Here is a 14,143-nt window from a genome sequence, read left to right on the forward strand (position 1 = left end):
GTGTGTAAAATAGTATATCAGTCTGGCGAGTAAACAAAAAAATGTACTAGCCAATGGCGATTATATTGCCAAGGTGCGCGTAGAGGGTTGAGGTTAACCCTGTATTTTGAAATAATAGACTGAAAAATATCATATCAGTTAATTTTTTCTTTATTCATTCCTGACTGAGGGACGAGTTGAAATTAATTATTTTTTTTTTTAATTTTGATGTAGCAGCATAAGCAACAGTACATTATTTCAAAACAGATGTAGTTACATTATTCTCTGCCATTCAATTTTTCTTTTTCTTACATAATACAAAACAAAATTAAATAATATTAATAACAATAATCAATTTACAATTCGGGGGAGGTCAGGTATATACTTAATCAAACTCCATACTAAATTATGTTAAGTGTTTGTTCTTGGTCTATGATGGAGACCAATGTGGAAAAGGTATGTAAGGGAGATTACAATAACATTTTTCATTCAGAAGGGAAGGGTCATTTGTTTTATACCTCCACAAAGTCTGGCCGTAATGGCCTTACATATTCGACCCACTTGGACCAGACTTTTCTGAACACATTCTTCTGAAGACATAACATAAATTTACTGTATCCATCCATTCTTGTATTGTGGGGGGTTCAGGAAGCAACCAACGCCTTGAGTAAGTGCTTTTTTACCAGCAGATGTTAAAATGCCAAATAGGTATTTTTCAGGCCATCTTGTCTGGAAATCAGCATTTCCTAAATATAATGTGCAAAAGTCCAAAGGCAGTGTAGTGTTAAAAATTCTTTCCACTGCTTTATGAAGCTCTGCCCAGAAAGGTTTTATCCCAAAATATATGAAAAGGACAGGACAGGATGTGATGTGTGGCCAAGTATGGTGTCCCATTCTTGGAATTTGTGCTCTGCATTTAACCCATCCAAGTGCACACACACACATCAGTGAGTAGTGAATAAACACGCACGCGCGCACACACACACACACACACACACACACCGTGAACACATCCGGAGCCGTGGGCAGCCAATGGGGGAGCAGTTGGGGTTGCGGTGCCTTGCTCAAGGGTCTCACCTCAGTCGTGGTATTGAAGGTGGAGAGAGCGCTGGATATTCACTCCCCCCACCAACAATCCCTGCCGAACCTGAGACTCGAACCCACGACCTTCAGGTTACAAGTCCAACTCTATCCATTAGGCCACAACTGCCCCACGAAGCCCTGATTGGCTTCCCGAAACCCACACTGTCTCCAACATTTGGTGTCCCCTCCCTCAATATGTGCTTTCTGTTTCGGTGTAATAACAAATCTGATAAGGCACTTCCACCCAAACTCCCGCCATATGTGAGAGTTAGTACATTTCCACGGGAATTTACATACATCAAGCCACTCCTCATTCGATATCAAAAAATTACCTTCTTTTCCCCATTTTTCTTTAATGAAATGAAATGAATATTTAATACATTATACGTCATGAAAGATTCTTGATTGTTTGATCAATTTTAAGTTTGTCATATAATTGATTTAATTAATCTGTTTATTGTATGTTTCTCATTCATTCTGCATGTTTTTCTCTCCCTCATTGCTCTGCCTGCTGTTTGTTTGTGTGTAAGTATGATTTGAATTGTCACTTCCAGTCTTTCACCTCTATCAATCCTTTCTCAACAAATTCCCTCTCTATGTTTCATAATCCTCACAAATGATCCCAAAAGATCAAAATCACCTTTTTGTGCCATTCCCATGACACCCTTAGATGTGTATTTTAAATTAAATTTAAAAAAAGCATTAAAATGAAACGTAATCAAATAATCTCTAGGAAAATGAATAGAGCAAATGTAAATCAAGTTTGGTAAAGGAAAGCTGTAGTTCTGGAAATGTTCGTGGTGGGAAGGTGGGGCTGTTGGTGCTCTGTGAGAGGATGTTTTGGTAGGCTGCTGGGAACTACAGTCCTGGCCAGACTCTGTTGTGGCTCAGTGCCACAGCAGCTTATGCAGAGCTCCATTAGACTCAAAGCCATCTAAATGTGATAATGCAATAGCTATGTTAGGTCGGCTCTTAATAGAACTTGGCAAGAGTGAATCTACACTCGTGTATTGTGCAATTGCTAATGCATGTTTGCATCACAGAAGACCTGTAACATGATGTCAGCATAGTTAAGATATTTTAATAAAAACATAGTTTAAGATATTTTAATAAAAACAATAAATGACCATTTTATTTTTTCCCCAATTTAACTATTTAAAACCCAAATATATATTTACCCATTGCATATTTGTAATAATTGTGGAAATCCTTTTACATTTACAGTCTTTCTCTACCAAAGTATAACTAATGCCTACCATTATTATTATTATTAATTATATAATATTTATTATTTATTTATTTTTGTATTAGTTTATAATTTTTTTAGAATGGTTAATACATTCATTTAATAAAAAAATATTCCTATAATTAATAATAGGCGTATTATTATTATCAATATTATAATTCAATGATTATTCTAATGTGTTAGTAAAATATATTAAATATATAAATGTAATTATGATATATGATCTATATAAAAATTTAATGTAATTATGATATACAAGTTATATAAATGTCATTTATCAAGCCCAATGTCCTGTCCCAAATTTCTGTAAAAATCAAACAAACAAACAAACAAAATGTCAGCACAAGAATTAAGTCAAGTAATTTCATGGGCTCTTTAACTCTTCACTGACTCATTCTTTTTTCTGTAAATTTTTGTTGCATGGTTATATTTTCTAACTTTAACCCCAACTAATTAAATTCCTTTGACGGTTTCATAGTGTATTTGAACACATGACATTAAAATACTCCAGGCTGATCTAATATGTCTTGTCTTGTAGCTGTAGATTATGGCAGATTTTATCATGGTAGAAGTCATTGGTTAAGGTCAGATCACTCAATGTCAATGCACTTTTCTCTCTTGTTCCAGGAGAAGGAAGGCTGGCATCCTGCCCAGCTTGGAAGACCTGCTGTTTTACAGTATTGCTGAAGGCCAGGAGAGGATCCCAGCTCACAAATTCATTACCGTGAGTGACAGCACTCCCCTTACACACATTTGTATTTGCAAGGACGGATATTATTGGCTGTAGCATGTTTTGTGTTCATAGGTCATCGTTCTTTGCAATAGTATGACCGAAGGGTCAGTGCATACAATTACTGCTGTGTTGTTGCTGTTATCGGAACCTCACCAACAAAGGAAGTGAAATCCCCTGATAAGAGTGTTGGGATTGATGATAGTAACGAGTTAATGCCATAGACAGTTAGCTGTTAACTGTTATTTGTGCTCATGGAAATCTCTTGTTTACATATGCATTCAGGCACTGAAGGCCACTGGACTTCGAACGGGAGATCCACGGCTAAAAGAATGTATGGACATGTTGAAAGTCACCCTCAAATCCACATCAGATGGTGTAATGCTGGACCGACACCTGTTCAAAAAGTAAGTTGACACTGTTTTTAATGTGCCGTAGTATATTTATGGTTTCCTCAGTCATGGATGCATATTATTGTGCATACTACAAACTGTGTACTTCAAAGCTGCACCTATTATTCCTATAACTATAATAACCCCAAAGGCAATTACCCTGATAAATCAAGGTGAGAAATTCCTAGTCTGTCAGATAAAATAATTCCCTGCAGGTGAGAAGAGATTTTCTCATACACATTTAGACACTACACATACAGTATATGATTGTATATATTATACGTTATATAAAAGCACTCTGCGTCTTATTTATGAGCAAACTCCGACAATCTGCTCCCTCTAGCTGTGTGTCACTCCTCAGACGTTATCCATAATACCTGTCTCCATACACCAGCCTGATAGATGTCTGTTTTTCAGCTTCTCTGCTGTTGGTGCTGTGTTTACTGCCCGGTCGATCCGACTGGCACTGACAGCTTCATTACAGCCTGAAGAGATGGGTGCTGTGGTGTCAGCTTGTAGAGGTTTGATAGATGATGGCAGTGAGTGACCTTGCATGACAGGGACATAAAGAGATGTTTGGGAATGAATACTAGCGTACTACTTGCATTTTTCCCCATCATTTAACCGTTTTAAACAACGAATTAAAGAATCAAACAATTAAACAGCACTTTCGACACGTATGATGAAAATAATGACCACTCACAAAATGTATGGAAGCTTGTTTCCAACTTTCTGTCATAGGATAAACATATAAATAAGGTAGTTGTGACTTTTTATGCCACAGTTGTGGCATTATTCTTCACAATTTTTTATATCTTTATATATTTTATCAGGTTAGAATTGTGAGAAAGGTTGAAATGACCTTTTTTTTAATTCTGAGGTGGAAAAAACAGAAGTAAACTCAAAATTCAGAGGAAAAAAGTAAGACTTGTGAGACAGAAACTCTAGAGAAAAAAACGAATTGTGAGATGTAAACTCAGTTTCCAGTATGTTTAATTTAAGTGTGTGTTGTCCAATCAAAAATGGATGATTTCACATTTTGAAATCTAGTATTCTGTAAAAATGTCTTTGTTCAGTCAAATAATGAATTGAGAAAAATGTTGAAAATATGTGCTCTTTTACTTTTGCTTTGGAAATGGAAAAGGTCAAGTCAGGTTGATTGCATTGTGGGATATATATAGGGATAACACTGCTGTGCAGTGCATGTTTTTTGCAAAAGTCCTTCAGGTATTCTATGCATATACATCTTTTGCATACAGCACACAGTCAGAATGAATCAGAATCAGAATGAGCTTTATTGCCAGGTATGTTTACACATACGAGGAATTTGTTTTCGTGACAGAAGCTTCCACAGTGTAACAGAATGACAGTGACAGGACAAAAAACACAGATATGCGGAGCACGCCATGGAGGCAGCCATCAGCGTCGGCGCCATCTTCGTCTAGGTACATACTGCAGAAATAGTAGCAAGCTTGTATGCTATTCCAAACATATGGGCTCCTCTTTAGCTTCTCTGCCCTATAGATGGCAAGTAATATATTATCTTTTGAAAATTCACATCTACATAAATCTGCACAGCAGCACTGTGCACAGCTATTTTGAGCTTATCTTTCCGTTCAGGGACCTTCGTAAAGCAGCTGGACCAATATTTCAGACACAATCACAGGAGAGGTCTGTGTTTATGATGTCTGTGGATGCTTTACTTCCCTCTGCTTTATAGTGGAAGCTCTGTGAAACAAGCCATGGCTTCCTCTCTTACACCATAGATGTTTTGATATTTTACAAAAAAAATCGTTCATTTTTCTGTGGGAAATGTTCAATGGAACAGATCCAGCCTGTTGCTCTTTTACCTTCAATCAATGTGGAAATAAACATTTAGGTTCGTGAGGAAGGAGTGTAAAGGATTGTATTTATGTATATTCAGTGTTTCTGTATTTATGTGTGTTGCATTGATTCTTGAGGGCCGCAATTAATACAAAATACAAAAGTGTTGAATTTTAAGCACTTTTCGCCCTACAGAACACACTTAAAAAAATAAAAAAAACTCTTTACAACTAAACAGCATGATTGAGCCCTGTTATGCAGATAATTGGTCTTATAGTCGAGCTTAATAGTGGAGTTAACTTTTATCTCTGATATTTGTCATATAATTACACAAAACAAAGACATACTTTCTACCATAAATGATGAGCAACCCACTAGTAGGTATTAATTCATCATCTCTGTCCTCTTTGTTTCTCCAGGTGTGTCCAAAGCAACATTGTTCTCCTCACACAGGCCTTCCGGAAGAAATTTGTCATCCCTGATTTCCAGCCTTTTGCCTCCCACATCGATACACTTTATGAGAAGGCCAGAAATCTCTCCGGAGGACTGGTAAGATGAGAGAAACACAAATAATAACTCTTAGTGATTATTTTCAACTTGACACAGCCATTGTTTTTGATCACTTATTTCTTTTGCTCACAGGTTGCTGACTACATTCCCCAACTTGCCAAATTCAGCCCAGATCTGTGGGCCGTTTCCCTTTGCACAGTCGATGGACAAAGGTATGAATCATACACCTTCATTTACTGACAACTACTCATTTTAGCTTGAGATTAACTTAGTTTAACTTCATCTATAGAGAGGAACTGTTTTTTAAACCATCAGTGACTAGTTTCACTGCGTTTGTCCCTTAAAAAGGTTTAGCTTCATGTCAAAGTGTTAAGATTTTCATATTTCAACAACCTTTGGTTATCATTTTGGGTATTTATTAACCAGACCACTTGAATTGCGCTACCACTGACCATTCACTATATGTACATTATGACAAGTACCGGAAATACTTCATATATTTTATGTTATAAAACCATCAGATAAAGTGGCAGCTAATCTTATCGTTCAATAAACGCTCCACTTATCTCCTGGACTAGTCACCCAGCGCAGATAAAATGTGCTAATGTTAATCCTCTCATTTGAGAATCATTGATAAGAGGACTATAAACTCACAGTCATTAATGTTTCCCTCAATACTTAGACCCATGTGTCATGGTACATCATTTGATCTCTGATAATTGGGACATATTAAGATATCATCTGTATGTTTTTACCCCATGCTATAGGATTTGTTGTAAAGATACACAGGGTGCCTACATACCCCTGTGTTGATTACTATGGTCATTCACTAGTTACACAATAACTATCTCTTTTGGGCAACAACACTGTGCCTTGACCTATTGACAAAAAATGATGGAATAACATTAGTCATTTTACTTTCTTCTATTAAAGTCTTTAAACAAAAAAACCTGATTAACTTAATTAACTTTGATAGTTCCATTTTAGCAAACTTGCAACAGTTGTTTAAAGTTATTAAAGAATCCTTTTATCTATTTACTTATTTAATTTTTGTCTATTTCATTTGTTTATTTTTTTCTGAATATGAAAAATAGAAATCTATGTACAACAGCAACTTATACTTTAAAATGTATTTTTAAAGCAAAATTATAATTGAAATCACTGCCCATTGACACAACTGTTCATTTGGATTAAATTTAGAAAAAGCAATTATTTATTATTTATTTGAAGTATTGAGAGATGAAAAATAAATTCTAAAAAATAACCGTATAATTACATATTTTATTTATATGTTTCATTTTATATAAAATAGACATTTCTGAATGTTGCTGAAAAAATATATACACATTTATGTAATTCCATTCAGTAGCCTAAATCATACATAATTATTGCAAATGTTTTCCTAATGAGAATTTATAGAGTGTGAAAAGAGCCGTTTATAAAGGTCGGAGCAATTGGAGAAAACAAGAAAATATATCATAAATTTAAATGCCTTTGTGTCTCTGTTAATCATGCTCATGTTTTTTTTTCTTTTTTTTTTTTTCTATATTTCAGACATCTTCATATCATGTTAGAGTCACAGTCTATCTGTTAGGTTCACCTTTAGGATCATTATTTTTGTTTGTTTGCTTATATGGACCATAGGATGATGTCTCTGGTTCTGATCTCTGTTTACTCTTTTGCACAGACACACAGTGGGTGACACTAAAGTGCCATTTTGCCTGCAGTCATGCGTGAAGCCGCTCAAGTACGCTATTGCCGTGCATGACCACGGCACTGAATATGTGCACCGATTCATTGGGAAAGAGCCCAGCGGCTTACGCTTCAACAAGCTCTTCCTGGATGAGGACGGTAAGGATTATAACCATCAGCTTCAGCATGACTGCTTTTTTTCTACAATCAATTCTACAATGTGTCTTTTTAAATATGCAGCCCAAAGAAATAAGAAATTCTATTTTTCCACAGACAAACCCCATAATCCAATGGTGAATGCTGGTGCAATCGTGTGTACCTCTCTTATCAAGGTAAGCATCTTCCTTTTGTTTTTATTTTATTTTCGTGTTAGAAGTTGTTTTTGACTACTCCTAACTGTACTCACATTTACCTGATTTGAATTAACCAGAACAGATTATAATATTTGGCAGTAGCCAGAATATTGTTGATAAACGTTTTTGAGACACATGCAGTAATCATTTTGGCTGTAGTTGTGTTTTGAATAAGTGATTGTGATCAGTGCTGCCTAGACTAAGATTAAATGACAATCAGTGTGTTTTGTTGGTGGTTCTTGTCTTTTCTCTGTTTTATTACTGTACACAGTACACCTACTCAAGGCCTCCACTCTCATTGTGAATTAAATGTGTGGAGTTCATCCCGTTTTCAGGACCATTATTGTTAAAAGTCTGTTGGCAATGAATTTTGAGTAAAATTCATTCAGACTTTCTGTTCGCCACATTTTTTCCACCCACTCTTGTGACTTAGGCTGGGGGATAAAACTGAATAAATAAATGGTTTATACAAAAATTGCACAATAACTATTTAAAAATTATCTAATTTACATAACAGAGCCCATTCAGTACCCTAAATCATACGTAATTGTTTACGTAAGTGCTTTCGTAATGAGACGTCATAGATCGTGAGAAGAGTGGTCTATAGAACATAAGTATACTAGAATGTTGTTTATAAATGTCAAAGCAGCTGGAGAAAAAATTATATAATCTATTTCATTTTAGTGCCTCTCTGAGTGTTAATTAGGCCCATGTGTTCAGAAAAAAGATATGTAACAAAATATATTATATTTTTTATGATTATTCTTTCAGACTTTTGTTATTTGATTTTAATGTAATATTTTATATACAATACATTTTTTAATAAAAATCTTATAATTACTTTCAAGACAGAATCGAGGCAGATGTGCATTGTTGAACACAAGAAAGAATATTCCATTGTTTTATTTATATGCATCAAAACAGTATGTGGCAACAAACCACAGTATTTTCCTATATATATATATATATATATATTAATATAAAAACATTTAATATATAAAAGTCTTACACAAGATGCAAACAAATCATTTAATCAAAGTTGTGAAATTGTTTCCAATGTCATTTTTACTACTTAAAGAGGTCATATGATGTTGCTAAAAATAACATTATTTTGTGGCCGGAGTCCTAGAGTGAGCGGTGGCGTGCGGGCTAGAGTGAGCGGCGGCCGGCGGGCGTGCAGCAACCACATGTGACGACCCCAGGCTGGACTCTGCTTCGTCCACGGTGAAAGCCGATCCGGTGATCCACAAATCGCATCATATGACCCCTTTAAGCTACTTTTACTACTTAAACACTTTTAGGAAACTTTGCATTAAAATCAATAAGATATTCAAGATATTCACAGAGTTGCTTGATTTTACATCACAGGAAAAATCATTGCAAATATATTGTGAATATTGGTTATATCGCCCACCCCTACTTGTGCCTTATTAAAAAAAATTCTCTGTAGACTATAAAATGCATCATATATAAAGTTTTTGCTATAAGCCTTTGTAGTGGTTTAATGAAGACTGGCTGGTATTTCTTGGAGTTGTTTGCATCTTTTGGTTGTGTTTGTGTGCTACAGCGGATTCACCTTGGTCTTTTATGTGTTTTAATCCATGTGCAAACACACAAGACAAGAAAAACACTCCAGCTGGGCTTATGGCGGTTTTGTAATGTAGATGTAGATGCTGTAGATTCACAGGTTCTTATTGCCTTATGCACAGTTTACACTGTAATATATGCTCACAGTTTAGCCCTTGTATACATATGCATGTGTGTGTGTTATGCAGAGTGATCATTTCTAAACAAAACACACATACAAACGCACATACACATTTCTATGATGTAGGAACTATTGTCATCCTCTGCATTGACAAGCTTGCAAACAGTTCATATTTTTATGCATTCATTAGGGCTGTCAATTTAATATGTAATTTTAGTGTAATAAATCATAAAGATGAACTACTTTCGTCTAGACGTTGCAACCGTCACTGATGTATATCTAGTACCTGTTCACATAGAAAAACACTGTGGATGGACAAAACATATATATCTTGGAGGGGTTGACAGACCCGACTGCAAAAGGGAGTGCTCTGGAAAAAAAATAAATATATATTGATGTCTAAAGGCACTTTTTGTAGAAAAGATCTGTAAAATCTTTTATTTATCTTCTTTTGTGGGCTTTTTTCATCAAATTTGCAATTGATTAATTTGTTACAAACCATGCACTTAACACTAGAACCGCCAGGGGTCGCTGTATACCTAAAAGCGCCAGCGGGTAAATTTTACCCACACACATGACAGCTGTTTTTGAATGGCTAAAAAACATATTATTTCACTGTATTATGCTACTGTCTTCACAAAGAAGGGTCTAGAGTCATGAAATGATTGTCGAGTCATCAACTATATTTTTGTCCTGTTGTTTTATGTTCAAGGCTTTTTTATGCAGGCTACACTAGTCACTTTTCATAACGGTCAATATTAAGCTAAACAAGCCTGCTCTGACAATGAGAATTAGAAGGAAGTAAATACATATTTAGGTGGTGAATTTATTATGAATTTATAAATACATATTTATGAAACTGATAACCGCTAATTCAGTGAGTGAAAGGCGTTGCCTAGCAATGTACTATGTTAAATCATAAGTGGCATGAAAATGACAGCGCGAACATACAGGCATTATATAGTGGGTAAATTTGACCCACGCTGGCACTTATAGGTATAAATGCCCCGTTTTTTGATTTGGTTTTATCTAAGCAGTTTTTAACAACAGGGGATTGTAAATCACACAATTTTAGTAAAAGTCAGTGACTGGGAGACTGGGAGACTGAATGTTTTATTAAAAATCTTTTATGTATGTTTTAAAAACAGCCACGGGTAAAATTTACCCCGTGGCGGTACTAGTGTTAATGTGATTAAAAGTCAATTGACAGCCCTAGAATCTGTTTTAAGCCAGCACCAATCCACACATTAAAAGGATGCATCGTCACTCTGCGTGATGAATGTTGGGCATCCTGTGAACAACACAGACGTGAAGTTCAACCTCACATCTCCCATCACACCTAAACTCAATCATTGTGATTGCTTTTCTCATTGTTCTCCTGTGATATTGGTGTGACGCAAAATGTCTTTCACCTCTCTGATGTGTTCTGGTAGGTCAGTGCTGAATGTAAGTCGTGCCTGTCGGTTTCCTTTGCACCCAAGTAACGCATGACATCATTTCCTCCTATTCCTTCCGAGTCCTTGAGCACGGTCATGAGCGTGTACTAAAAGCGTGTGATATGCTGTTGAAGGCTCTGTGTGCTGTTTTATGTTGTTGCATATTTTGCAGACGTAGGATCTGTGGGATTTTTTGACCACTGCTGCAGGTCAATGACGTTGGTAATTTTTCCTTTCCATTCTTCCCTCCCTCCCCATGAACAAGCCTGGATACTAAAATATCAGTAGTGCCATTGTGTTCCTTAATAAGGCGGCGTCTGCATAAAGTAGAGAGCATCTGTGCAGGACCAAATGGTCTTTACTGCTGGAAACTACGGAAGCCCATAGAGACCATGTGTTATTATTTTATTCTGCCTTTTTTCATAAGATCTCAGTGCAAAAATACTGATGCATGGCCTTTGTGTGTTTCTGAAGTAAACTGGGTATGCAATACATTCAGCATTTTTTCATACACATGAATATATAATAATGTCTAGCAGGGGTGTAAAAAGTACAGAGAAATTGTGTTTGCATTCAGTTATGGTTACTGTTATTTTAATTCAGTAAACTTTTGATAAAACATACTTAAGTGAAATAAAAGTTTCCAAATTTAATTGTAATTAAATAGAATAAAGAAATGCAATAAGAAAAAACTTTGTAAAGCAGCCCATTTAATTCTTTTTCTTTCTTTTTTTTGGAGTGTTCTGACTTTGTAATGGTCAAAGACTTACCAGTTGTTTTCTATCTTGCTATCTATCTATTTAATTTTTAAATATTTTTTATGAATGTACTTTGAAATGTATATGTATATTGTAAAAAGCACAATGCAAATAAATTGGATTCAAACTTTTGAAGTTAGCAGCACTCAAATTCCGTTCAACAATGAACAACGATTTGACTTAAAATATTATTGCTTTAAGTCAAAGTGTACAATTTTTAACAGCCATTACAGTTCCAGTTTTCAGTGTCACATTATCCTATGGAAATCTTTTTAATATGCTGATTTGGTGCCTAAGAAACATTTATTTTATTATCAATGAAAAATCATTGAAAAGAGTTTTGTTTGTTGAAAAGTGGTGCCTAGAATTTCTGTGAAAACTGATCATTTCAGGATTTAATTGAAATTGATTTTTTTGTAACAGCGTAAAAGTCTTTACCATAGGTTTTGTGAATTTAAAGCATTACTTTCTTTCAACAACAACAAAAATCTCACCCAAACGTTTTAATGATATTGTTTATACATACAACAAATGTATTGTCAAGCTTTAATGCAATTATACTTTTTCCACCCTTTGTAAATGTAATTAGGTAAGAATACAGTTTTCCCAAAATAATACATAAATATAGTAATTAAGTGCAATTATTGGAGTACTTTACACCCCTGATGTTCAGGAGTCTAAACAGACAGTCAAACAAACACATTAGTCACTGTTAATTTATGGCAGTAATGCAATCAACCTCAATGGCTCTCTTTGCATTAATTTGATGGGTGCCTCAAGCCATACTCAGTCCGGCAGAAAGTTGTAGGTTAATGGACACTGATCCACACTCACTCAGAAACACATCAACACACAATGCACAGATCCTCCTCGCACATCATCTTAAGACGTTACCAACCCTGCTGATTCACATCCACTCTGTTTTTTGACCCACTTCTATGTTTGGCCTATAGGTCTTCATGAACACGTTTAACTCCAGCCTTTGCTCTGTAGCGGTTCATCATCATTCCCTTTGTAGAGCATAATAGTACTTTACTGTAGAACACATATGAAATTATTGTGATCTTCTCATTGATTTCTAACAACAGATTACTAACTGACGATTTTAGCAATGTACTGGTAATATTAAAGGAATGAAATGATCCATTTACTTGCTGCTAATCCGTATGAGTTAGTTACTGTTCTGATTTATTATCTCCCCGTGATGCTACTTTTAAAAATGTGTTTTTATCTCTTTTAATGAGAATATATTTATATGTCTATTATTTCTTTCCTTTGTCTTTCAGCAAGGGGCAAGCAATGCTGAGAAGTTTGATTATGTAAGTCATTTATGAAACGATTATGATATATTTTTCACAGGAACTGTTGTTTTGAGTTTGACCTGTTCTGATTTCTCTCTTGCAGATGATGAGCTTCTTGAAGATGATGGCAGGAAATGAATATGTTGGTTTTAGCAATGCCACGTATGTTGAGCTACCAGTTTTATAGTTTTGATCATAGATACAGTGGGCAAACAGTCAAAAAATAATCCTCTTCTGTACTTTCATGTTATGCATGATTTGTGTTGTTGGGTTTGATTGAGGTAACTGATTATTTATGTCAACTGGTCTAGATTCCAGTCAGAGCGTGAGTCAGGAGACAGGAATTTCGCTATTGGCTATTACCTGAAAGAAAAGAAGGTTAGTATCTCAGGGAGCTTTTGATGTGATTAGGTGATTTATTGCACCCAATCATCTCTCTATTTCTCTTCACATATACCCTTAACATTTTACATGCTGTTACTTTTTTGGGGCCATTCACACAGAACACGTTTTTGCTTTGAAAAACATGAGACGCAGGCAGTGGAAGGAGGAAAAAACGCAAGGCTCCAAGATGTGTTGAACTTTTAACTTGAGCTTTTAACGTGTTTTTAGAATGCCGTATCATGCATGAAATACTGCAAAAGATGCGAGACGCAAGCGCAATGGTCAAAGATGTCTGTCTAGTGCATGTTGTTTACATAAAATGCAAAATTAGCACAATGGAATGGAAAAACATTTTTTGTGTAAATGGCCCATTTGTCCAGGAGTGGTTCCATGTTTTAATCTAAATTTCTCTTTATGCAGTGCTTTCCAGATGGTACAGACATGACTGCTGTTCTGGACCTCTACTTTCAGGTGTGTAGAGACATGCCTTCCATTTCTGAGTTACTGTCAGATTGAAACAGAAAAGTTATGATCTTGTTGCAATGCATTCTGGGATTGCCTTCTGAAATGTTGACATTGTAACTGATATAAACTACCATTCTAAAGTTTGGGTTTAGTAATATTTTTTAACAAGTTTTTTAATGCATTAATTTGATCAAAATACAGTAAAAACTGTAAAAATGTGAAATATTATTGCGATTTCAAATATTTAATATATAAAAATGTGTGTGTATGTGTGTGTGTGTA

At 35.3% G+C, this 14,143-nt stretch overlaps 1 protein-coding gene across 7 annotated transcripts in view; it reads left to right on the plus strand.

The window, feature by feature from the left end:
- Positions 1–14,143, plus strand: part of LOC107660591 (glutaminase kidney isoform, mitochondrial-like) — a 54,040-nt gene that overhangs the window by 11,652 nt on the left and 28,245 nt on the right. For 6 of the 7 annotated variants that reach the window (XR_001631021.1, XM_016449930.1, XM_016449933.1 and 3 more), the window contains exons 2-11: positions 2,936–3,032; positions 3,324–3,445; positions 5,674–5,803; positions 5,897–5,976; positions 7,452–7,615; positions 7,730–7,788; positions 12,998–13,030; positions 13,116–13,174; positions 13,324–13,390; positions 13,817–13,867. Coding sequence is in view for 6 of the 7 variants with exons in the window: in XM_016449930.1 (XP_016305416.1) it covers positions 2,936–3,032; positions 3,324–3,445; positions 5,674–5,803; positions 5,897–5,976; positions 7,452–7,615; positions 7,730–7,788; positions 12,998–13,030; positions 13,116–13,174; positions 13,324–13,390; positions 13,817–13,867 (862 nt within the window). In the remaining variant the exon portion in view is untranslated. The remainder of the gene's footprint in view (positions 1–2,935; positions 3,033–3,323; positions 3,446–5,673; positions 5,804–5,896; positions 5,977–7,451; positions 7,616–7,729; positions 7,789–12,997; positions 13,031–13,115; positions 13,175–13,323; positions 13,391–13,816; positions 13,868–14,143) is intronic. The other variant, XM_016449931.1, reaches the window with a different exon arrangement.

This window comes from Sinocyclocheilus anshuiensis, unplaced genomic scaffold (assembly GCF_001515605.1).
Source record: "Sinocyclocheilus anshuiensis isolate Anshui unplaced genomic scaffold, SAMN03320099.WGS_v1.1 scaffold627, whole genome shotgun sequence".
Lineage (NCBI taxonomy): Eukaryota > Metazoa > Chordata > Actinopteri > Cypriniformes > Cyprinidae > Sinocyclocheilus > Sinocyclocheilus anshuiensis.